Here is a 23,779-nt window from a genome sequence, read left to right as displayed (position 1 = left end):
AAGATAGACGCAAAAATCTGGAGCAACTCAACGGGACAGGCAGCATCTCTGGAGAGAAGGAATGGGTGATGTTTTGGGTCGAGACCCTTCTTCAGACTGGTTAGGGATAAGGGAAACAAGAAATATAGACTGATGTAGAGAGATAAAGAACAATGAATGAAAGATATGCAAAAGGATATGAAATCCACCAGGTAGACTTGAGGTCTATTTTTCATTATTTTGATGACAGTGCTTGAGATTTGATCTGATTATCACTTGTAATGCTGCATCGTCATTCAGGAGATGCCAGAACAATCTACGGATCATAAGAAGATCTGGTAATTCCTTCACCAGGGTGCTGTCCCTCGAAATAAGAGGAGAATGGGATTCTGGCACTGCTAGAGAGGAGTGTGGAAGGATAGGTAGAGGAGGAGGGGGATAATGATGAAACTAACAAGGGACTTTTTGCACCAAAAATATACATAGCATCATGTTAGGGCCTCCAAGAAAGAGAGCAGTCATCTAGCAGCTAGACTGCAGACACGGAGAATACTGCTGCTTAGGACTGGAACACCAAAACCTACTGAAAAGATTATGAAATAGGAAAGGCACTAGGGTAAATTATTTTACGAAAAGATGTTATGATAGTCCATTTATATATTATTTGATTTGACATTGTTTTGAAAATACAAGTATTGTTGAAATGCATTACCATTTAACACGAATACCATACTTAACTTTACATTGTCAAGGAACATTGGGTCCGGGTCCTGCACAACATAGAGCTCTTCTCCATTCGCCTCCTCCTCCGTGCCTTTTTCTATGAGAAGGAGTCCTCACCACCCAGTGATGACACCTTCTCCCATCCCCACCGGACCCCCTCCTCTTGGACTCCCCCGGATGGCCCTCTACCTTCTTTAGACCTTTTCATTTCCAACTGCCGGTGGGACATCGACCGCCTCAACCTTTACACTCCCCTTACTTACTCTAACTTCTCTCCCCCTGAACGTACAGCCCTCCGCTCACTCTGCAGCAACCCCGACTTGATAACCAAACCCACCGACAAGGGAGGTGCCGTGGTAGTCTGGCACGCTGACCTCTACTTGGCTGAGGCCAGGTGACAACTCTCAGACACCTCCATGATCCCACAGACGAGCCCTAGACCTTAATATCGCGCACCATTTCTGATTTCATTACTTCCAGCTCTCTGCCATCTAAAGCCTCCAACGTTATCGTTCTGCAGCCCTGTATGGCCCAATTTTATCTTCTCCCCAAAATCCACAAACAGAACTGTCCTGGCAGACCCATTGTTTCTGCTAATTCATGTCACACTGAATTAATTTCCACATACCTTGACTCCATCCTATCCCACCTGCTCCAATCCCTCCGTACCTGTGTCCAAGACACCTCACATGCCCTTTGTCTCTTCAATGACTTCCGTTTTCCAAGCCCCCACTCCCTCATCTTTACTATGGATGTCCAGTCACTCTACAACTCCATCCCCCACCAGGAAGGTCTTAAAGCCCTCCGTTTCTTCCTTGACCGCAGAACCAAGCAATTTCCGTCTACTAACACTCTCCTCCGCCTGGCAGAGCTGGTCCTTATGCTTAACAACTTCTCCATTGACTCCTCCCACACCCTCCAAATCCAAGGCGCAGCACTCGCATGGGCCTCAGCTGTGCCTGCCTCTTTGTGGGGTACGTCATACGATCACTGTTCCAGGCGTACACTGGCCCTATCCCCAAACTCTACCTCCACTACATTGACAACTACATCAGTGCTACTTTCTGCACTTCATCAACTTCATGACTAATTTCCATCCTGCACTCAAATTCACTTGGGCCATTTACGACATCTCCCTACCGTTTCTAGATCTCACCGTTTCCATCACAGGAGACAGACTATTGACTGACATATTTTACAAACCTACTGACTCCCATAGCTATCTCCCCATCTTTCCACTCTGCTTCCTGTAAAGACTCCATCCCCATTTCCTCTGTCAATGCTGCATCTGCGCTCAGGGTGACGTTTTCCATACCAGGTCATTAGAGATGTCCTTCTTCTTTAGGGAACAGGGGTAGCTCTCTTCCATTATAGATGAGACTCCCACTAGGGATTCATCGATATCCCACAGCTCTGCTCTTGCTCCCCCTCCCCCATTCGTAACAAGGACTGAGTCCCCCTTCCACCCAATCAGTTGTCACATACAGCAAATAATCCTCCCAAATTTTCGCCACCTCCAACAGGGTCCCACTACTGGCCACATCTTCCCATCACCACCCCTTTCTGCTTTCCGCAGAGACCATTCCCCCCACAACTCCCTGTCCATTCCCACCCAAACTACCCCCTCCCCAGGTATTTTCTTCTGCAACCACAGGAGATGCAGCACCTGTCAATTTACCTCCCTCCTTGACTCCATCCAAGGACACCAACAGTCCTTTCAGGCGAGGCATAGGTTCAGTTGCACCTCCTCCAATCTCATCTACTGTATCCGCTGTTCCAAGTGTCAACTCCTGTAAATCGGCGAGACCAAGTGCAGCCTCGGCGATCATTTCGCTGAACACCTCCGCGCAGTCTGCCTTAACCGACCTGATCTCTTGGTTGCTCAGCACTTCAACTCCCCCTCCCATTCCCAATCTGACATTTCTGTCCAGGGCCTCCTCCATTGTTGGAGTGAGGCCCAGCGCAAATTGGATTTTGCCTGGGTAGCTTACACCCCAGCGGTATGAACAAGGGCTAACTTCAAATAGCCCTTGCTTTCCCACTCTCTCCAGCCCCTCCCCTTCCCAGTTCTCCCACCAATCTTACTGTCTCCAACTACATTCTATTTCTATCATTGAGCGCGTCTTTCTTGTTTATAAAAATATATTTAAGCCATTGAGGAACATTTGCACTCAATCCATCCATGGGGAGCTGAGAATGCTGAAATATCCCATTACCCAAGGTACCTGTACCCCCAAAAATAAAGTGTGCAGATGAAAATCTTTATGAGTGTAGAGAGTTTGGGGACCTTTCTGGTGCAATTGTGAGCACTAAATTAAGCACCACATTGACTTTGGCTGTAGAAATTTGTTGTGGTCACTGGGAAATACCCAGTAGTTAGGACACTTGTAGTCAATGTAACCATAACATCCATGCAGGAAGTACTCCATGGACAAGAGTGTGGTCTAAATTGCTTCCACACAATCTCACAACTCTCAGGGAACACAGCATTGGAAACCTTGAACCTGCAAATTCATTGTTCATGAGAAGACCCAGACAGAGGAAGTGACGAAGAAGATCCTGTGGATATAGTCAAGAGTCATGAGTCAAGAGAGTTTATTGTCATGTGTCCCTGATAGGGCAATGACATTCTTGCTTTGCTTCAGCACAGCAGAACATAGTAGTCATTGACTACAAAACAGATCAGTGTGTCCATATACCATTATATACGTAAATACACACATGAAGAAATAAACTGATAAAATGCAAATAACAGATAATGGGCTATAAATGTTCAGGGTTTTGTCCGAGCCAAGTTTAATAGCCTGATGGCTGTGGGGAAGTAGCTATTTCTGAACCTGGTCGTTGCAGTCTTCAGGCTCCTGAACCTTCTACCTGAAGGTAGCAGGGAGATAAGTGTGTGTCCAGGATGGTGTGGGTCCTTGATGATATTTCCAGCCTTTTTGAGGCAGCGACTGCGATAGATCCCCTCGATGGAAGGGAGGTCAGAGCCGATGATGGACTGGGCAGTGTTTACTACTTTTTGTAGTCTTTTCCTCTCCAGGGCACTCAGTTGCCGAACCAAGCCATGATGCAACCGGTCAGCATGCTCTCTACTGTGCACCTGTAGAAGTTAGAGAGAGTCCTCCTTGACAAACTGACTCTCCGTAATCTTCTCAGGAAGTAGAGGTGCTGATGTGCTTTCTTTATAATTGTATCAGTGTTCTCGTACCAGGAAAGATCTTCAGAGATGTGCACGCCCAGGAATTTGAAGCTCTTGACCCTTTCAACCATCGTCCCGTTGATATAAACGGGACTGTGGGTCCCCATCCTACTCCTTCCAAAGTCCACAATCAGTTCCTTGGTTTTGCTGGTGTTGAGGGCCAGGTTATCGTGCTGGCACCATATGGACAGTCGCTCGATCTCTCTTCTATACTCTGACTCATCCCCATCAGTGATATGTCCCACAACAGTGGTGTCGTCAGCGAACTTGATGATGGAGTTCGCACTATGACCGGCTGCGCAGTCATGAGTATAGAGTGAGTACAGCAGGGGGCTGATCACGCAGCCTTGAGGTGCTCCCGTGCTGATTGTTATCGAGGCTGACACATTTCCACCAATACAAACAGACTGTGGTCTGTGAATGAGGAAGGCGAGGATCCAATTGCAGAGGGATGCGCAGAGACCCAGTTCTGCGAGTTTGGTAACCAGCTTGGAGGGGATGATTGTATTAAATGCCGAGCTGTAATCAATGAATAACAGCCTGACATATACATTTTTCTTGTCCAAGTGGTCCAGAGCGGAGTGGAGGGCCAGCGAGATCACATCCACCGTTGATCTGTTGTGGCGGTAAGAGAACTGCAGTGGGTCCAGGTTTTTGTCGAGGTAGGAGTTGATTTGCGCCATGATCAACCTCTCAAAGCACTTCATCACCACAGGAGTTAGTGCCACTGGTTGATAGTTATTGAGGCACGTCACCTTACTCTTCTTGGGCACTGATATAATTGATGCCCTTTTGAAGCAGGTGGGAACCTCGGACCTCAGAAATGAGAGGTTGAAAATGTCCGTAAAAGCTCCAGCCAGTTGATCCGCACACGTTTTTAGAACACGACCAGATATATCATCAGGTCCAGGTGCTTTTCGAGGGTTAACCCCTCTGAAGGATTTCCTGACGTCGGCCTCTGTGACTGAGACTGAAATACCATCACATGGAATGGGGGCTCGGGAAGGCACATCGGTGTTCTCCCTATCAAAGCATGTGTAAAACGCATTGAGCTCATCAGGGAGTGATGTTCTGCCAACATTCGAGCTTCCTCCTGGTTTCGCCTTGTAGGAGGTGATTGCATTCAGGCCCCGCCACAGCTGCCGAACATCTGCCTCATCCTCCAGTTTGGAGCAGGTCCCTTTTGGCTTTTTGATGGCCTTACCAAGGTCGTATCTGGACTTCTTGTAGACCATTGTATCATCAGACATGAATGCCCGGTGTCAGGTCTTCAGAAGTGTGGATCTCAAAGTTCATCCAAGGTTTCTGATTGGGAAACACTCGGAAGGTTTAGGTGGGGATGCAGTCCTCCACACATTTCTTAATAAAGTCTGTAACGACTGGGGCGTATTCGTTCAAGTCCGTTGCCGAGTCCTTGAACATTGCCCAGTCTACAGACTCCAAACAGTCCTGTAGTTGTTCCTCTGCCCCCCCCCCCCCGACCAGCTCTGTACTGTCCTCACCTCTGGGGGGGCGCTCTTTAATTACTGCCTCTAGGCAGGAAGAAGTAGCACCGCAGTATGGTCAGATTTACCAAAGTGAGGGCGAGGGATAAAGCGCATTAGGCATTCTTGATGGTGGTGTAGCAGTGGTCGAGGGTGTTTGGTCCTCTGGTGCAGCAAGAGACATGTTGGTGGAAGTTAGGGAGTGATTTCTTTAGGTTTGCCTTATTGAAGTCCCCAGCAATGGTGGTAAATGCCTCGGGGTAAGGCGCCTGGTGTTTGTTGACCACGGCGTGCAGCTCCTTCAGTGCTAGACGGACGTCCGCCTGGGGTGGGATGTAGACCGCGGTCAGGATGATGGAGGTGAATTCCCTCGGAAGGTAGAAGGGACGGCACTTCACCGCCAGATGTTCGAGGTGTGGAGAGCAGGAGTTGGACAAGACTGCCACATCTGAGCACCACGTAGAGTTGACCATGAGGCAGACGCCCCCTCCTCTCCCTTTCCCAGATGCCAGTGTACGGTCCATACGGTGGATGGAGAACCCTTCAGGCTGGACCGCTGAGTCTGGGGAGCTGGGGGTGAGCCATGTCTCTGTGAAACAGAACACAGAGCATTCCCTCAGCTCCCTTTGATAAAGCAGCCTTGCTTTATCAAAGGGTTCACTGATGGGTATGTCTTCAGATCTTGCCCTGACTAATTTGCTTGGAATGATTATAATGATAACTGCAGTAAAGGAGCAATGTCATAGGTGTCATCACCAAGACACTCATTTAATGTCTATCTCAACAGTTCTGTGCTGTTAGTCACAACATTCTCTGTGGACTTCATGACGTTTTTGAACTGCCTACAGCCGCATCTCCTAATGTCTACCACTGAAATAAAAGCATCCTTTAAATCACAAAAACGGCAACGAATTAGCCTATTGTGAGAGTGAACTTCAGCAGTTTAACAATGGTTGTGAGTTACTGCTTTCTGTTCCACTTAGGAAATGGATGTTGCAGAAACGCTATAATGCAGATAATGATATTATTTCTTGTATCTCTGACAATGGGAAAAGGACAGATATACCAACAAGAAAAATAGAAAGGTGCCCAATCCAATTCTATGTCTGGTGCAATTTCACACAGAAAAAATCTCCAAAATAATCATCTCAGTGTAAGATTGTTGTTAGATGGTTTTGCATCCACAAAACACTTACTATATAATCTAATTTTCCATCCCAAGAATCAATACAGTAATCCTTTTTTTTGTTCTCCCTTTATCATTAGCACAGTTTTCCTCTGGGAAGGAGACTAAATCAATAAGCAGTTTTCCTGATACGGTCATCAAGAACTATTGTGAAGAGATTTCCAGGCAGATCGAGGAACTGAATCAATGTCGCGCTCAAAAACATCTTAACAAAATGTAACATTCCTCCTGACTCCTGCCACTCCAATTGTGACCACTCAAAGTGGAGAAAATCCATTTGGGATGGTATTGAGAAACTTGACTCCATCATCATCAAACTTGGATATGTTTTTCTTTGTGCATTCATTCAAATGATTGATAGAGATTGTTGAGTGATTAGGCAAGTTGCAAAGGGAAGTAGCTGATGGAAATCTAGACATCTGTCTGGAACCACAAGGGATTTCTAGGAGGAGTTTTGGTATGCATTGGATTGCTGGAGTCCAGAAGGGTTAACAACATGGAGGATTAGAAGCTCAGGGTTTGGGGACCATTTTCCCCTCAGCTTTTTGCCTCCTAACCAACTGTATCCCAGCTGCTTCTTTTGATTCAATTTCTGATAAAAGAACAAAAATATGCCAATACTAAAGTGCTTGGATAAATTTAAATGGAACCACATTACTTAGGAAAAAAACGTCAAGAGTAACAAGAGGAGCGGTTTCACACTTGGCAAATAACAGTGAGTGCTCTAAATAGGTTCTGGCAAGTCCACTGAAATCATGCTCCCAGTGGGGAATTGTGCCCGAAAGGAATGTGGGGCAGAGAATTGATATTTAGTGGTGTGTACATCTCCAGAAGCACATCATTTAAACACTGCTCCTCGATGGGTGGGAACCAGTGAACGCATCCCATAAATCACATTGTCACAAATCATTCAGCACAAGGACAAAACCAAAATAACAACATCTTTCACGTATTAAAAGTCCCTTAATCTCTCCCAGTTTGAAAATTAACTTTATCTGCTTAGTATGTGAGTAGCACCATTTGACGATCACAAGAGTTTCTTTAACTAAATGTGCCCAATCACCAGGCACTGGAAGCAATGAGCAGCGACTATATTTTGTGCAAATTCCTTCCTTTTGCCGTCTCCGTCTGATCCTCCAGGCATCCTGTCAGGAAGAGCAAGGAAAGCATCTGCAAAAGGTACAGGCCCAATAAACAGACCAATCTAAATTGGAATGTTGTTAGACAGTGTCCGAGCAAAAAGCTTCCAACTTGTTCCAAAAGCAGACTGAAGAGAATTCTATAGACAGATGGTCAAATATTAACCGCACTGTTTGGGATTGAATGTCCTTGCCTGTGACGGACTCATTCAGGATGGTAGCGGTAGGCTTCAATCTCTCCATTTGCTGATCTCCCCTCCTGGTAAGGCAGGCATGATTTTCATGCAGGTAATCATCTAATACCACAAATTCAGCCATGACTATGGTGCAAAGAAATTTAGGGTTTCCTTCACTGTCAAGTACCAGGACAAGGCAAACATGAAAGAGAGCTTCAATGTGCCTGATGAGGGATCACCATCAATTCTATTAATTATGTGTTCAGATGATAAATAATTTCAGGTCTGTCTTGTTTGTATTTATGTTTTCCGCAGCTGAGTTCAGTTGACACATTAGCAATATGTAATACCATTTCTTCAGAAAATTTACTTGAGAGTTTAAAATATTCTTTCTTTATGCTGCTTTTTATTTTAGCTCAACATAAGCTCAAATGTAAAGAACATTACTTTGCGTGCCCTAATGGAAGATGTATTCCTGCATTTTGGATTTGTGATAAAGAAGAGGATTGTGAAGATGGAGCTGATGAATCTCACTGTGGTATTTCACCCTTTATACCAGTTATCTTTTTAAGTGTCTAAACTTTTAATTTGAGTATTAGCCATACTCCAGCAATTTTGGAACATAATTCAGGATAAGTATCGTGCTTTAATGTGGGAGTACATCATTGTAATCTGCTAACAGCACAGAAGGCAGTAATTCAGCCCATTTGGATCTTGCCAACTTCGAGGAAAACAATCCCATTGGTTCTAGTTCCTTGCATCTCATAAGTTCATAACTCATAGGAGTAGAGCTACGCCATTTGGCCTATCAAGTCTGCTCTGCCATTCAACATGGCTGATCTATCTTTCCCTCTCAACCCCATTCTCCTGCCTTCTCCCCATGACCCATGACACCCTTATTAATCAAGAATCTGTCAATCTCCACCTTTAAAATATAATTTACAGCCTCCACAGCCATCTGTGGCAATGAATTCCACAGATTCACCACCCTCTGACTAAAGACATTCCTCCTCATCTCCTACCTAAAGGTATGTCCTTTTATTCTGAGCCTATGGCCTCTGGTCCTAGACTCTCCCACAAGCAGAAAACATCCTCTCCACCTCCACTCTAACATCGGTGGTGGGGAAGATGCTGGAGTCAATTATAAAAGAAGAAATAGCCGCACATTTGGATAGCAGTAACAGGATCGGTCCAAGACAGCATGGATTTACGAAGGGGAAATCATGCTTGACTAATCTTCTGGAATTTTTTGAGGATGTAACTAGGGAGATGGACAAGGGAGAGTCAGTGGATGTAGTGTACCTGGACTTTCAGAAAGCATTTGATAAGATCCCACATAGGAAATTAGGGGGCAAAATTAGGCACATAGTATTGGCGGTAGAGTGCTGACATGGATAGAAATTGGTTGTCAGACAGGAAACAAAAAGTAGGGATTAAGGGGTCCCTTTCAGAATGGCAGGCAGTGACTAGTGGGGTACCGTAAGGCTCGGTGCTGGGACCGCAGCTATTTACAATATACATCAATGATTTGGATGAAGGGATTCAAAGTAACATTAGCAAATTTGCAGATGACACAAAGCTGGGTGGCAGTGTGGACTCTGAGGAGGATGCTATGTGAATGCAGGGTGACTTGGACAGGTTGGGGGAGTGGACAGATGCATGGCAGATGAAGTTTAATGTGAATAAATGTGAGGTTATCCACTTTGGTATTAAAAACAGGAAGGTAGATTACTATCTAAATAGCGTCAAGTTGGGAAAAGGGGAAGTACAACGGGATCTGGGGGTCCTTGTTCATCAGTCTATGAAAGTAAGCATGCAGGTACAGCAGGTTGTGAAGAAAGCGAATGGCATGTTGGCCTTTTTAACAAGAGGAGTCAAGTATAGGAGCAAAGAGGTCCTTCTGCAGTTGTACAGAGCCCTAGTGAGACCACACCTGGAGTATTGTGTGTAGTTTTGGTCCCCTAATTTGAGGAAGGACATTCTTGCTATTGAGGGAGTGCAGCTTAGGTTTACAAGGTTAATTCCCGGGATTGCGGGACTGTCATATGCTGAGAGAATGGAGCAGCTGGTCTTGTACACTCTGGAGTTTAGAAGGATGAGAGGGTATCTCATTGAAACATATAAGATTGTTAAGGGCTTGGACATGCTAGAGGCGGGAAACATGTTCCCGATGTTGGGGGAGTCCAGTACCAGGAGCCACAGTTTAAGAATAAGAAGTAAGCCATTTAGAACGGAGACGAGGAAACACTTTTTTCTCACAGAGAATGGTGAGTCTGTGGAATTCAACCGCCCGGCCAAACTGAGCAACCCAAATCAAAACTCAGCCCCGCTGAGTTACTCCAGCACTTTGTATAATTTTTATTTGTAAAGGAGCTTCTGCAGTTCCTTGCATCTGCAAAGTAATTGCAATATTGCATTTGCTTCTGTTTACAGATTCCTTTTGCACATGGAATCAGTTTGAATGCCCAAATCGCAAGTGCATCTCTCGTCGCTGGGTTTGTGACGGTGCCGATGATTGTAGAGATGGTGCCGATGAAGCAGATTCACTCTGCGGTAGGTTTTTGATCAGGAATTGGTAACTAATGAATCATTTGGACCATTTGGTCCTTGGCATGTGAAGTCAGCTATATTTAACCTCAGCACTTCAAGCACTTTGTATTGCATCGTTGTTCAGTTCTAATGGATACACAGGTTTGTTTTCCGTATTTGAAACTTCTTGCAACCCTTTGTCTACACCTCCAGATTTTTGAATATCAAACACAGACGTGAGATTAGAATATACCAATATATGAAGAGTTTTGATCTCTTCAATTTTTTTTAAACCACAAATTATGAAAGATAAATCTATTTTATAGTCGTAGATTCATAGGGTTACATTGCATGGAAATAGGCCCTTTAACTCATTGAATCTGGAATCTGGGAGTTTGACCACCAAATACCCATTTATATTTATACTATACTCAAGCGATTTTTATCAATTCTCCTTATATTTCTATCAACTTTCCTCACATTGGGGAAATTTACAGTGACCAATTAACCCAAAAACCACATGTCTTTGGGATGTGGGAGGTAACAGGAGTATCAATGGAAATCCATGGGGAGAATATGCAAATTACACTCAAACAGCTTTGGAGGCCAAGATTTGTGTTGAAAGCAGATTAGCAATATTGACTTTCAGACTTTAATATCACAGACTTGTTATGAGAAGCACACAATTTCGACTTCCATAGGTCATTTACCCCATCAGACATCTCTTTCACCAGTGTATTGTCCTGGGAATGTTGCCATGGTTTTGAGAGCCTTTCAAGGAACACTTGCTTGTATGAGAAAATGTGCTGTAGATTTGCATTGATCGGAGAGAAAAATAAACATGTTTTTCATTTGTATTGTTACATTCAAGTGAGCTGATTCATTTAGGCAAATTATCATTTGGTGTTTGCATCCTGTGGTCTATCTAACTGTGCTGCTACAGACCCATCACTTCAAAACCAGTCATGCTTTGTGAAAATATAATTGTGTTTGTGTCATTGTGTATTGTCTTTCTTAACTCCTCAGCAAATACTTTTTTTTCACTTTGAATCCAAATCAATACTGGGTTAAGTAGTTGAATGGGGATCACAAAGTCATTGTCTTTTGCTCAAATGGTACCGTAGGTTTAGTGCAGTATCCTGGGCTGAAAGTGTAGTAAGTTAAACCTGTGAATGTAATGCTATTAGTCTTTATTCTAAAAGCTCAAAGATCTTGCAACTCCTCTCTACTGTCTAATATCATTTAAAAGAACAATTCCTACAAAGTTCGAAAGATCTCGTTAATTTTTTTTTTTTAATGAAATTGTTATCTTCGGTTTCTATGAACAATGTCATCTGCATCATTAAGGGAGGAGAGAAGAAATGCAGACCTCATATTACCCTTGACGGAAGAATGAGAACGAACAAAACATTTTGCAGAAAATCATGGGATTAAGTTTGGTTTGTTCTAGCATAGAAACAATAATGGTCACCTAGTGTGCTGTAACATTCTTCAGATCATTTACTGGCTCTTAATGTAACTGCAGGCTTTGATGATCGTATTAACACAGAGTGCCATTATGTCACCTCAGCAACAGTAAACAATGCTTCGAAATTCCTCTTTTGACTCGACCCACCTTAATCCTATGTTCCTTCAATAATACCGAAAAGGTCATATTTCTCTTAATAAAACTGCCTTAATGTTAATATTTTATTAATGCTCAATGCTTTCAGTGTATTTCATGCAACACAAATTTGCACCATAATGCACATATTAAAGGCTCATTTGCTGCATATCTCCAATAATTTTCCTTCACACCTCAAGTTGGTTAATTCATAAGGATAATAAAGGATTCAACTGCTACAATCTCAGTCCTTGACTGAAACATGTTGATTGAAATAGTCTTTGATATTCAGGGAAGTCATGTATTATACAATGGAAGCCAAACATCAGAATAAATAGCTGATTGATCTTAATGTAATGATCAAGCTCAAGTTCCTTAACAAACTTCCCAATATGTTTAGAAATACCAAGATAATGTTATAGTATTATCATAGATTTAATGCAATGGACAAATGTGGATGATAATTTCATTTATTGACTCATAATTGAAAATAGTACTCCTGATTCTGACAGATATCAACAAAATTATCATGGATAATTAACTATGGATAATGTTGTTGATGTCAAATTTAGTAAAGACATTATGGTGGCTTAGAATACAGTGCACATTACCTGCTCGCTGTACTGTACAAGATTGCTCCAAAAGATTCTCCCTAAAACCTATACACCCTCACACATGCACAACATCAATTGCCCAGACAGTTGAAGCAACTCAGGGCAAAATACATTGCAGTAGGATTGAATGAATTAACATTAATTTTAGCAGTAAAGGAAAGAAAATAATTTCAGGAATTTAGTGTACCGAATTTAGTGCAGTGAACTTAGTCTAAAGTGTACTGTTAAGTCCCAGTACTTTAATTCTGTTCCCTGTGTTAGTTCATGTAATAATATAAGATGAATGTGGGTAAAGACCTTTATTCTATTTATTTTCTATTCACTGTTTATTCACTTAAAATGAGGGAACAGCTATCGACTGAAATCTATTACATATCTACTAACTCCCACAATTGCCTTGACTACTCGCAAGGACGCTAACCCTCCCACTCGACTTTTCTGTCTCCGCCGAATCTGCCCCAAGATATGGCTTACCACTCGAGCACATCTGACATGTACACTTTCTTCAGTAAACGATGGATCCCTCAACTATGTCTCATCTGCATCCCACAGTTTTGCTCTCGTCTCTACTCTCCCCTGTGGAGTTTTAAGGTAGATAAAAATGCTGGAGAAACTCAGCGGGTGAGGCAGCATCTATGGAGCGATGGAATAGGTGATATTTCAGGTCGAGACCCTTCTTCAGACTGATGTGGGAGTGTTGGGGCGGGAAGAATAAAGGAAGAGGCGGAGACAGTGGGCTGTGGGAGAGCTGGGAAGGGGAGGGGAAAGAGGGAGAAAGCAAGGACTACCTGAAATTGGAGGTCAATGTTCATACCGCTGGGGTGTAAACTACCCAAGTGAAATATGAGGTGCTGCTCCTCCAATGGTGGGACTCACTCTGGCCATGGAGGAGGCCCAGGACAGAAAGGTCGGATTCGGAATGGGAGGGGGAGTTGAACTGCTGAGCCACTGGGAAATCAGGATGGTTATTGCGAACTGAGTGAAGGTGTTGGGCAAAGCAGTCGCCAAGCTTACGCTTTGTCTCACCGATGTAGAGCAGCTGACACCTAGAGCAGCACAAGCAATAGATGAGGTTGCAGGAGGTGCAGGTGAACCTCTGCCGCACCTGGAAATACTGCTTAGGTCCTTGGATGGAGTCAAGGGGGGAGCTAAATCGACAAGTGTAGCATTTCCTGCGGTTACAAGGGAAAATACCAGGGGAGGGGGTGGAGAGGGTGGGAAGGGACGAATTGACCAGGGAGTTATGGAGGGAGCAGTCTCTGCGGAAAGCCGAAAGGGGAGAAGATGGGAAGATGTGGCCAGTGGTGGGATCCCGTTGGAGGTGGCGAAAATGTCGGAGGATTATCTGTTGTATGTGACGGCTGGTAGGGTGGAAGGTGAGGACAAGGGGGATTCTGCCCTTGTTACGAGTGGGGGGGATGGGGAGTGAGAGCAGAGTTACAGGGTATAGAAGAGACCCTGGTGAGAGCCTCATCTATAGTCGAAGAGGGGAACCCCCATTCCCTAAAGAATGAGGACATCTCCGATGCCCTGGTTTGGAACACCTCATCCTGGGTGCAGATGCGGTAGACGGATGAATTGGGAGTAGGGGATAGAGTCCTTACAGAAAGCAGGGTGGGAAGAAGTGTAGGCCATATAGCCATGGGAGTCAGTGGGTTTATAGTAGATGTCGGTAAGTAGTATCTGTTACATGCGATGAAGATAGTGAGGTCTAGAAACGGTAGGGAGATGTCGGAAATGGTCCAGGTGAATTTGAGTGCTGGATGGAAGTTAGTGGTGAAATGGATGAAGTCAGTGAGTTCTGCATGGGTGCAACTGACAATAGACAATAAACAATAGGTGCAGGAGTAGGACATTTGTCCCTTCAAACCAGCACCGCCATTCAATGTGATCATGGCTGATCATCCCCTATCAGTACCCCATTCCTGCCTTCTCCCCTTATCCCCTGACTCCACTATTTTTAAGAGCCCTATCTAGCTCTCTCTTGAAAGCAGCCAGAGAACCTGCCTCCACTGCCCTCTGAGCAGAGAATTCAACACTCACCACTCTCTGTGAGAAAAAGTGTTTCCTCGTCTCCATTCTAAATGGCTTACTCCTTATTCTTAAACTGTGACTCCCCCAACATTGGGAACATGTTTCCTGCCTCTAGCGTGTCCAAGCCCTTAACAATCTTATATGTTTCAATGAGATATCCTCTCATCCTTCTAAACTCCAGCTGCTCCATTCTCTCAACATATGACAGTCCCGCCATCCCGGGAATTAACCTTGTAAACCTACGCTGCAATAGAATGTCCTTCCTCAAATTAGGGGACCATAACTGCACACAATACTCCAGGTGTGGTCTCACTAGGGCTCTGTACAACTGCAGAAGGACCTCTTTGCTCCTATATTCGATTCCTCTTGTTATAAAGGTCAACATGCCATTCGCTTTCTTCACTGCCTGCTGTACCTGCATGCTTACTTTCATAGACTGATGTACAAGGACCCCCAGATCCCGTTGTACTTCCCCTTTTCCCAACTTGACGCCATTTAGATTGTAATCTGCCTTCCTGTTTTTGCTACCAAAGTGGATAACCTCACATTTATCCGCATTAAACTTCATCTGCCATGCATCTGCCCACTCCCCCAACTTGCAGGAGGTAGTACCAATGCAGTCGTCGATGTAGCGGAGGTGGAGTTTTAATATGGGTTTATACATGGCAGGTCTTGTCTTACTAACTTGAACAGAAGGTTACAGAGGTGATTGATGAGGATAGGGCATGGATTCTGTCTATATGGATGTTAGTAAGGCATTTGAAAAAGTCTCACACGGTAGGCTGATCCAGATGAATAAGATGCACAGGATTAACAGTGATTTGTTCATGTGGATTCTGAACTGGCTTACTGATAGATTGGGGTGTGGCGGGAGGACAATATTCAGGCTGGAGGTCTGTGACCACTGGGATTCTGCAGGGATCTGTACAGGGACCTCTACTGTTTGTGATGGATGTAAATGACTTGAACATAAACATAGGCGAGTTGGTTAGTAAATTTGCATATTGCTGGGGGTGCAGACTGAGGAAGGCATTTAAACTATATAGTGGGATATTGATCAGTTACAGAATTGGACGGAGAAATGGCAGAGGGAGTTTAATCCAAATAATTGTGAGGTGTAGCACTTTGGGAGGTTAAATGTAAGCAGAAAATATACAATTAATAGCATACTTATTAGCAATGATTTACAAAGCGATCTTGGGTTCCAAGACCACAACTTCCTGAAAGCAGCAACAGAAGTAGATAGAATGATAAAGAAGCATACGTATATGTTTGTTTTCATAGGTCAGGGCGTTGAGTATAGGAGTCTGGAAGCCATGATGCAGCTTTATAGGATTTTGGTTAGGTCATATTTGGAGCTAGCATACAGTTCTGGTCTCCCCTTTGCAGGAAGGATGTGGAGGCATCGGAAAGGACACAGAGGTTTACCAGAAATATGTTTGCATTAGGTATTATCTACATGGGGAGGTTGGACAGACTTGGATTGTTTTCTCTGAAATGCCATAAGTAGCTGGGAGACCTGATATAAGTATGTAAAATTATAAGAGGCCTAGATAAAGTATACAGGTGTACAAGTTATTTATACAGAGGGTGGTGAGTACCTGGAATATGCTGCCAGGGATGGTGGTGGAGGCAGATAAGACAGTGACATTTAAAAGACTTTTGGATAGGCATATGAATGATCATGAAATGGGCTAACATGTGCAGGTTGATAATAGATGCTTTGGCATAATGTTTGGCACAGGCATTGTGTGCTGAAGGGCCTTTTCTTGTGCTGTCCTGTTTTATGTTCCAATTGAGATACTTTGTAATGCCTGCTTATTTACACGATATTTACAATTTACCTCATAACCATCAAGAACAATTTTACATTTCACCATGACAAATTCTTGAGTTATTCAGTGATTCCATGATTTTCAGCTCAAACTTCCCTTCTGAAATTTGTATTGATCATAATTTACATGAAAATATTCTTGTTACCATTCCTAAAATTTCTTTTTATTTTGTTCAATCTGTGTCTCCTTGTGTTTTTCTAACAGGCTAACTTAACACAATGTATTGATTCATTTGATCAGCATTACTTTTGCCCTTTTTAAACAAATAACCGAGTGAAATGCAACTTAGGACAGGTACAGATAAGATTATATTCTGTTTTCAAATGGTTACTTGCCAATAGAATTTTGATTGATGAATGCAGCAATTAATGTCAGTGAGTTCAAATTTCAGCCCAGCTTTGACCTTCCATGTCCAAATCCTGGCACCAAATAATTTATATTTCTCAAGATTAATCTGCTCAGTTTACATTGCAGTGCTCCACTTTTACAAACTTTGACGTGTGTTATATTTCCAGACCTAAGTTATATGCTGAATGAGTGGCACTCCCTTTGGAATAGACAGGAGGTATTCAAGTGATATATTCTGGATAGAATTATATGCAAATCATTAAAGCTCACTCTGAATATGTTTATTTTGACTAATTTCTCATTCTGCACCATCCTCCACCAGACTAATATTTCTCATGTTAAATTCTTAAAATTCGACCAGAACCTCACATTACTTGTGCACGTGACAATAAACTTGAACTTGGAAATATTTAATCACTCTATCAAATTTCTGTTTAGTTATTTCATGATCAGAGCAATTATCAAAGTAACAGTAAAAATGTGAGACTTTCTTTTACTCAAGCATTCGATGAATTTCTCATTATAACTTCCGTTAAATCAAATAATGAAAGGGACAGACAGCACTAAATCTTTAAATTATTTAACAGGAAGTAATTTCATGCACTATTGCAAATGTTACTCTACAAAATGGTGAACTGCAGTTTATTTCACTACTGCAGGTTCGGTTACGTGTGCTCCTGAATTGTTCCAATGTCGCAATTCTCGTGTTTGTCTCCCAAAATATTGGTTGTGTGATGGGGATAAAGATTGTCCAGACGGAAGCGATGAACTCTCCACAGCTGGTTGCAGTAAGTAATGTTGGTCATTTCAGATAAAAACTAACAATGGTTATGCAGTGAGGCTCGTGGTCAGCAGAATGTTAAGCCGTGAATATATTTGACTACATTGCCCAAAAGGACTGAGTGAATTATGTACTACAACATGATACAGCCCTTGTGTTCGCATGTCATTGATCTGAAGTTTTAAGTCCAAGATTGGTGCTTCATCTGCAGTTTATTTTCAGTGATTTTTGTTATTGTTTCAGATTTCCACCATTTTCCTTTGTGGTTAATACATTAATAGATTTATTGTTGTGTCACATTGTGTAAAATATTTATTTACAGCTTAGGTCAATTCTGATTCAAGATTGAAAATGTAAGAAGTTAAGTGGTAAACCATAGTAACAATTTGAAGATACTGTATTGGGTGGACGTTTCAGGCTTACCTTCCAATTGTATAACAAATATTTGGGTTAAGGATTTTCAATCCATGGAGTAGATTTATAACTAGCTACCTATGTGTAAATGTTCTGTAGTGTGTTGATTGCACTTTGTAGAAGCAATGAAAATCAATGAAGTTTAAAATCAGATGGGTCCTGAATTCTCAGCAGCTTTGTAATGTTCCCCTTCTGCAAGTTGAATATTTTCCATCTTGTCTAATATTGATTAAATACTTCTATCCAGTTTGCCTCTGTACCCAATTCAAAGTACGTTAAAAGTTTCACAAACCAAGCACATGCACAAGAAATTAAGTCTAGCAGAGAATTTCATGAGCTAGCAGTAGTTTATTACATGAATGATAATATTATTCTTTCATGGAATCAAGCATTGAGGTTCTTGAATAGATGTTATGAAACGACAGAGCCTTGAAGCAATTTTAGAAAATGTGGTACAAGTGCCTGGTACTGTGACAATATTTCCACAACATTTTCTGAACTGGTCCTTTACATAGATTACATGAGAGTGTTATGGTAAGGTTGGGGAATTGGCTTGTCATCTCAACAGTAAAATAACATCTCCAACAATACTATGTTTCCACAAAATTGCACGAGCATGTGATATGAAATTTCTGTTGATCTGAAGCTTCACTGTAATTAACTCTGGACTGTGACAAGGGCCAATAATATTGATGTAATACACTATTTCTGAGGGATTTTCTGCCATGTGGCAAGATTATTTTTTCATATTTGTGAGCTGACATGTTTAAAATATATTCAGTCGTAATATAAATCATGATTAATTATATTTCTTCTGGATGAAATTGTGTGATTATGATGACTGCATTTGAAAACAAAACTATTGATTTCAGTAATGGGGCCCTACCACTAAAATCTTCAACTTGTGTAATAACCATTACATACACTTATCAATTTCAATTTCATCCAGTGTTTCTCCTTATTCTAGCGCATAACAGCACATGCGATAACAAAGCCTTCAGGTGTAAGAACACATTGTGTGTTCCACAATATTTTGTGTGTGATCATGATGATGATTGTGGGGATGGATCCGATGAACATCCAGAGTGTGGTAGGTATAAAATATTCTTCATATCAAAATATGAGAGTAATTATTTTTAACTGGTGTGTTTAACTCGTATCAATATTGGCATTACATAATATAATCAGGGTTGCTATATTGCCATGATAATCTATTGAAATCAGGTTTACTATCTATAGCATCCCTTTTGTTCATACAAATATTAACATATTTTACTTAAACAGCTGATTGGATTGGAAGCCCAAATTAAGAATATATGTCATAATGTTGATTGGTTTAAACATTCTTACACATGAATGTCAGTATTTAAATGACAGCCCACCCAACAAAGGCCATAATGTATGAATTTCTAGTGAGTCAGAGGAAACGATTGAAAATGTATTAATTTCATGCTAGAATATGCATTGATGAATATTTTTCTTTTTTTAGATGGCATTTTCCTCTCATTTCCGCAGACCTACAGTAACTCTTGATCTTCCCCGTTCACTAAATCATTCTGATCCTTTCAATATCTTCATCCTCATGCCATTAGTGTAAACATTCGGATTAATGAAAGTGGAATCAATGTTAAAATTAGCTATAAAATATATCTTAAATGTAAACCTTTTCCACACGATACTAATTGAAAAATAATCAACCACTGATGACAACTACTCCCAAGTTCTCTGACACATCATTGACATTTTAAAAGTTAAAACTGAAGTAAAACAATGTTCAGCTATACATTTTTGGTTTCTAAAAACAATGCCTTGTTTCTAATGGTATAATAGTGAAGAAAATTAGACACATGGGAAAATATGATTTCTTAAAGTAATATTTTCTTAAAGTAATCCATAATCCAGTTATAAACATAAAAATATGTTGTCTCAGAAAGCAAATTATTTAAGTAACTAAAATTAAAAATGTTATCTGAGACATTTGCAAATTTCAAATATTGGTCAATGATTATGTTCATTTTAGGTTGATTTTGCTTGCCCTGATTGAAGGGAAACACACAAAATACAGTGTTTATTTTTTCTCAGAAGAACATGGAAAATTTTAATTAGATGGGGCACATCTACACCTGAAAAATATATACTGTACAGGCTGCATGTTTGACGGTTCCCTTTGCTTAGAGTTTTCTTTACAAAGCACAAATCAAATATTTCAATAACAGCTTCAGATTTTAATTAAAATGAAAAAAAAATTCCACATTGTCTTCACTAATGGAAAATTTAGCAAATGAGTAGAAAGATCAGTACTTTTTGTCATTGTCGCAATAATATAACACAGTCAGCCTTCGGAGTTTAGAAAGAACAGGGATTTTACTAACATGCCAGTTTCTTAAACTCATGTGTTTGCTACATGTTTTATCTGAGGGAATATAAAATGTGTGGGAAAAACATTATCTTTTCTGGTCTTGAGAACCTGATGGATGATCATCAGAAAGGCCAATGACAAATTACACTGTGGTTTAATTGTCAGAAGTAAATTTTCTATTAAATACCAGAGCTCAAAGGTCAAAGAGATCAATCACATTCATTGCGTTAAAACATGTATGTTGACAAGACAACAGACATAAATTTACAATTCTTTACATTTTGCAAGACTCTTAACTGCTTTTGAAAATCAGGTCAAATAGTCTGAAGTAAATAATATCCAATATTTAAACATTTAAATGAAACAAAATGAGTTTCATGGGATATTTGTTTGCAGTAACCATCATTGCCCTCTCTCCTCCCCCTCCCCCCATCAAGTGTTTTCTCTCTATACACTTCCAATGAAGGGTGTTCCATGTGAACCATTACCTCTGTTTCCCTTTCCTCAGATGATACTGGACTTTACTACGTGTTTCCAGCAATTTTACTTTCATTTGCATTCATATGAATTTGTAATATTTGAATATAACCATATAACAATTACAGCATGGAAACAGGCCATCTCGGCCCTTCCAGTCCGTGCCGAACACTTACTCTCACCTAGTCCCATCCACCTGCACTCAGACCATAACCCTCCATTCGTTTCCCGTCCATATCACTATCCAATTTATTTTTAAATTATAAAATCAAACCTGCCTCCACCACTTCCACTGGAAGCTCATTCCACACAGCTACCACTCTCTGAGTAAAGAAGTTCCCCCTCATGTTACCCCAAAACTTCTGTCCCTTAATTCTCAAATCATGTCCTCTTGTTTGAATCTTCCCTACTCTCAATGGAAAAAAGCTTATCCACGTCAACTCTGTCTATCCCTCTCATCATTTTAAAGACCTCTATCAAGTCCCCCCTTAACCTTCTGCGCTCCAAAGAATAAAGACCTAACTTGTTCAACCTTTCTCTGTAACTTAGTTGCTGAAACCCAGGCAACATTCTAGTAAATCTCCTCTGTTCTCTCACCATTTTGTTGACATCTTTCCTATAATTTGGCGACTAAAATTGTACACCATACTCCAGAATTGGCCTCACCAATGCCTTGTACAATTTTAACATTACATCCCAACTTCTATACTCAATGCTCTGATTTATAAAGGCCAGCACACCAAAAGCTTTCTTTACCACCCTATCTACATGAGGTTCCACCTTCAGGGAACTATGCACAGTTATTCCTAGATCCCACTGTTCATTAATATATTAATATTCCTTTTCATTATATTAAAATTCACAGAAAATAGAACATTAAATATTCATAACAGTAATTTGAGCTGAGGAACAAGAAAGGGATGATCACCTTGTTGGGGGTGTACTATAGACCTCCGAATAGTCAATGGGATTTAGAAGAACAAATAGGCCAGGAGATTGCAGATTGCTGCAGGTAGAATAAGGTTGTTGTGGTAGGGCATTTTAACTTTCCCAATATTGACTGGGAAAATCATAGTGTGAAGGGTTTAAATGGTGTGCAATTCCTAAAAATTGTTCAGGAGATTTTTCTCAAGCAGTATACAGAGGGCCCCCACATGTGAGAGGGCAACACTAGATCTAATATTGGGAAATTGGGAAGGACAAGTTAATGAAGTGTTGGTGGCGGAGCCTTTTGGGACCAGTGACCACAGTTTGATTAGGTTTAAGATATATTTTTGGATAGGGACAGAGAGGGCCCAGGTGTTAAAATGCTCAACTGGGGTAAGGCTAACTTTGAGGGTATGAGAAAAGGTGTCGCTCAAGTTGACTGGAGCAGGTTATTTGAGGGGAAAGGAACATCAGCCAAGTAGGACACAAAAAGCTGGAGAAACTCAGAGGGACAGGCAGCATCTTTGGAGAGAAGGAATTGGTGACATTTCGGGTTGAGACCCTTCTTCAGTCTGGTTAGGAATTAAGGCAATGAGGAATATAGACAGTGATGTCAAGAGATAAAGAACAATGAATGAAAGATATGCAAATAAATAACAATGATAAAGGAAACAGGCCATTGTAAGTTGTTTGTGAGGTGAAAAAGAGAAGCTAATGTGAGTTGGGTGGAGGAGGGATAGAGAGAGAGGGAACACCAGGGCTACCTGAGTGAAAAAAATCAATATTCATACCACTGGGCTGTAAGCTGCCCAAGCAAAATATGAGATGCTGTTCCTCCAATTTGCGTTTAGCCTCACTCTGACAATGGAGGTGACCGAGGACAAGATCTGTGTAAGAATGAGAAGGAGAATTAAAGTGTCCAGCAACCACGAGATCAGGTTGGTTCACACGAGCTCAGTGAAGGTGTTCCGCGAAATGATTGCCCAGTCTGCGTTTGGTCTCGCCGATGTATAAGAGTCCATCTTGAACAAGGACATTGTGGGAAACTAGAGAGGAAATTTCGGGAGCCCTGGTTGAAATTTACGAGTTGTACTTAAATATAGGAGAGGTGCCAGAAGACTGGATGGTGGCAAATGTTGTGCCTCTATTCAAGAAGGGCTGCAGGGAAACTGCCTGGAACTATAGGCCGGTGAGCTTAACATCTGTAGTTGGGAAAGTTACTAGAGAGATAGGTTATACAGGCATTTAGATAGGCAAGAGCTGATTAGTGATAGTCAGCATGGTTTTATATGTGGGAGGCCATGTCTCACAAATCTGATTGAGTATTTTTGAAGTCGTGACCAAAAAGGTGAATGAGGGCAGCGCTGTAGATGTTGTATCCATCCATTTCAGAAAGGCATTCAACAAGGTTCCACATGGTAGGCTGCTCTGGAAGGTTAGATTGCATGGGATCCAAGGAGTGATAGCTGAATGGATAACAAATTGGGAAGGAAACAGAGGGTGATGGTGGAAGGTTGCTTTTCGGACTGGACGACTGTGACTAGTGTGTGCCTCATGATTTGGTGCTGGGCCCATTACTGTTTGTCATCTACATCAATGATTTGGATGAGGAACTACAGGGAAAGATTAGCAAGTTTAACAAGGGCAGGACCAATACAGTGAATGGTAGGTGTCTGTTGTAGAACGGAATGGATCTGGGAGTGCAGGTGCATGGTTCCTTGAGGGTTGAGCCGCAGGTAGATAATGTGGTCAAAAAGGTTTTTGGCACATTGGCCTTCATCAGTCAGAGCATTGAGTAGTCAAGTCAAGTCAAGAGAGTTTATTGTCATGTGTCCAAGATAGGACAATGACATTCTTGCTTGCTGCAGCACAACAGAATATTGTAAGCAAAAATACAGAACAGTTCAGTTCAATATACACATAAATAAGCAGATAAAGTGCAATAGGCTGTTGCAGTTCAGAATCTGTT

At 41.7% G+C, this 23,779-nt stretch overlaps 1 protein-coding gene across 1 annotated transcript in view; it reads left to right on the top strand.

Moving 5' to 3' along the window:
- lrp1b (LDL receptor related protein 1B) overlaps positions 1 to 23,779 on the top strand; it is a 1,292,371-nt gene that overhangs the window by 1,013,880 nt on the left and 254,712 nt on the right. The window contains exons 50-53 of the mRNA XM_033023505.1: positions 8,305 to 8,427; positions 10,323 to 10,442; positions 17,512 to 17,640; positions 19,015 to 19,137. Coding sequence (XP_032879396.1) covers positions 8,305 to 8,427; positions 10,323 to 10,442; positions 17,512 to 17,640; positions 19,015 to 19,137 — 495 coding nt within the window. The remainder of the gene's footprint in view (positions 1 to 8,304; positions 8,428 to 10,322; positions 10,443 to 17,511; positions 17,641 to 19,014; positions 19,138 to 23,779) is intronic.

This window comes from Amblyraja radiata, chromosome 7 (assembly GCF_010909765.2).
Source record: "Amblyraja radiata isolate CabotCenter1 chromosome 7, sAmbRad1.1.pri, whole genome shotgun sequence".
Classification (NCBI taxonomy): domain Eukaryota; kingdom Metazoa; phylum Chordata; class Chondrichthyes; order Rajiformes; family Rajidae; genus Amblyraja; species Amblyraja radiata.
The sequence above is the reverse complement of the archived record's forward strand: the minus strand, read 5'-3'. Positions and strand labels throughout refer to the sequence as shown.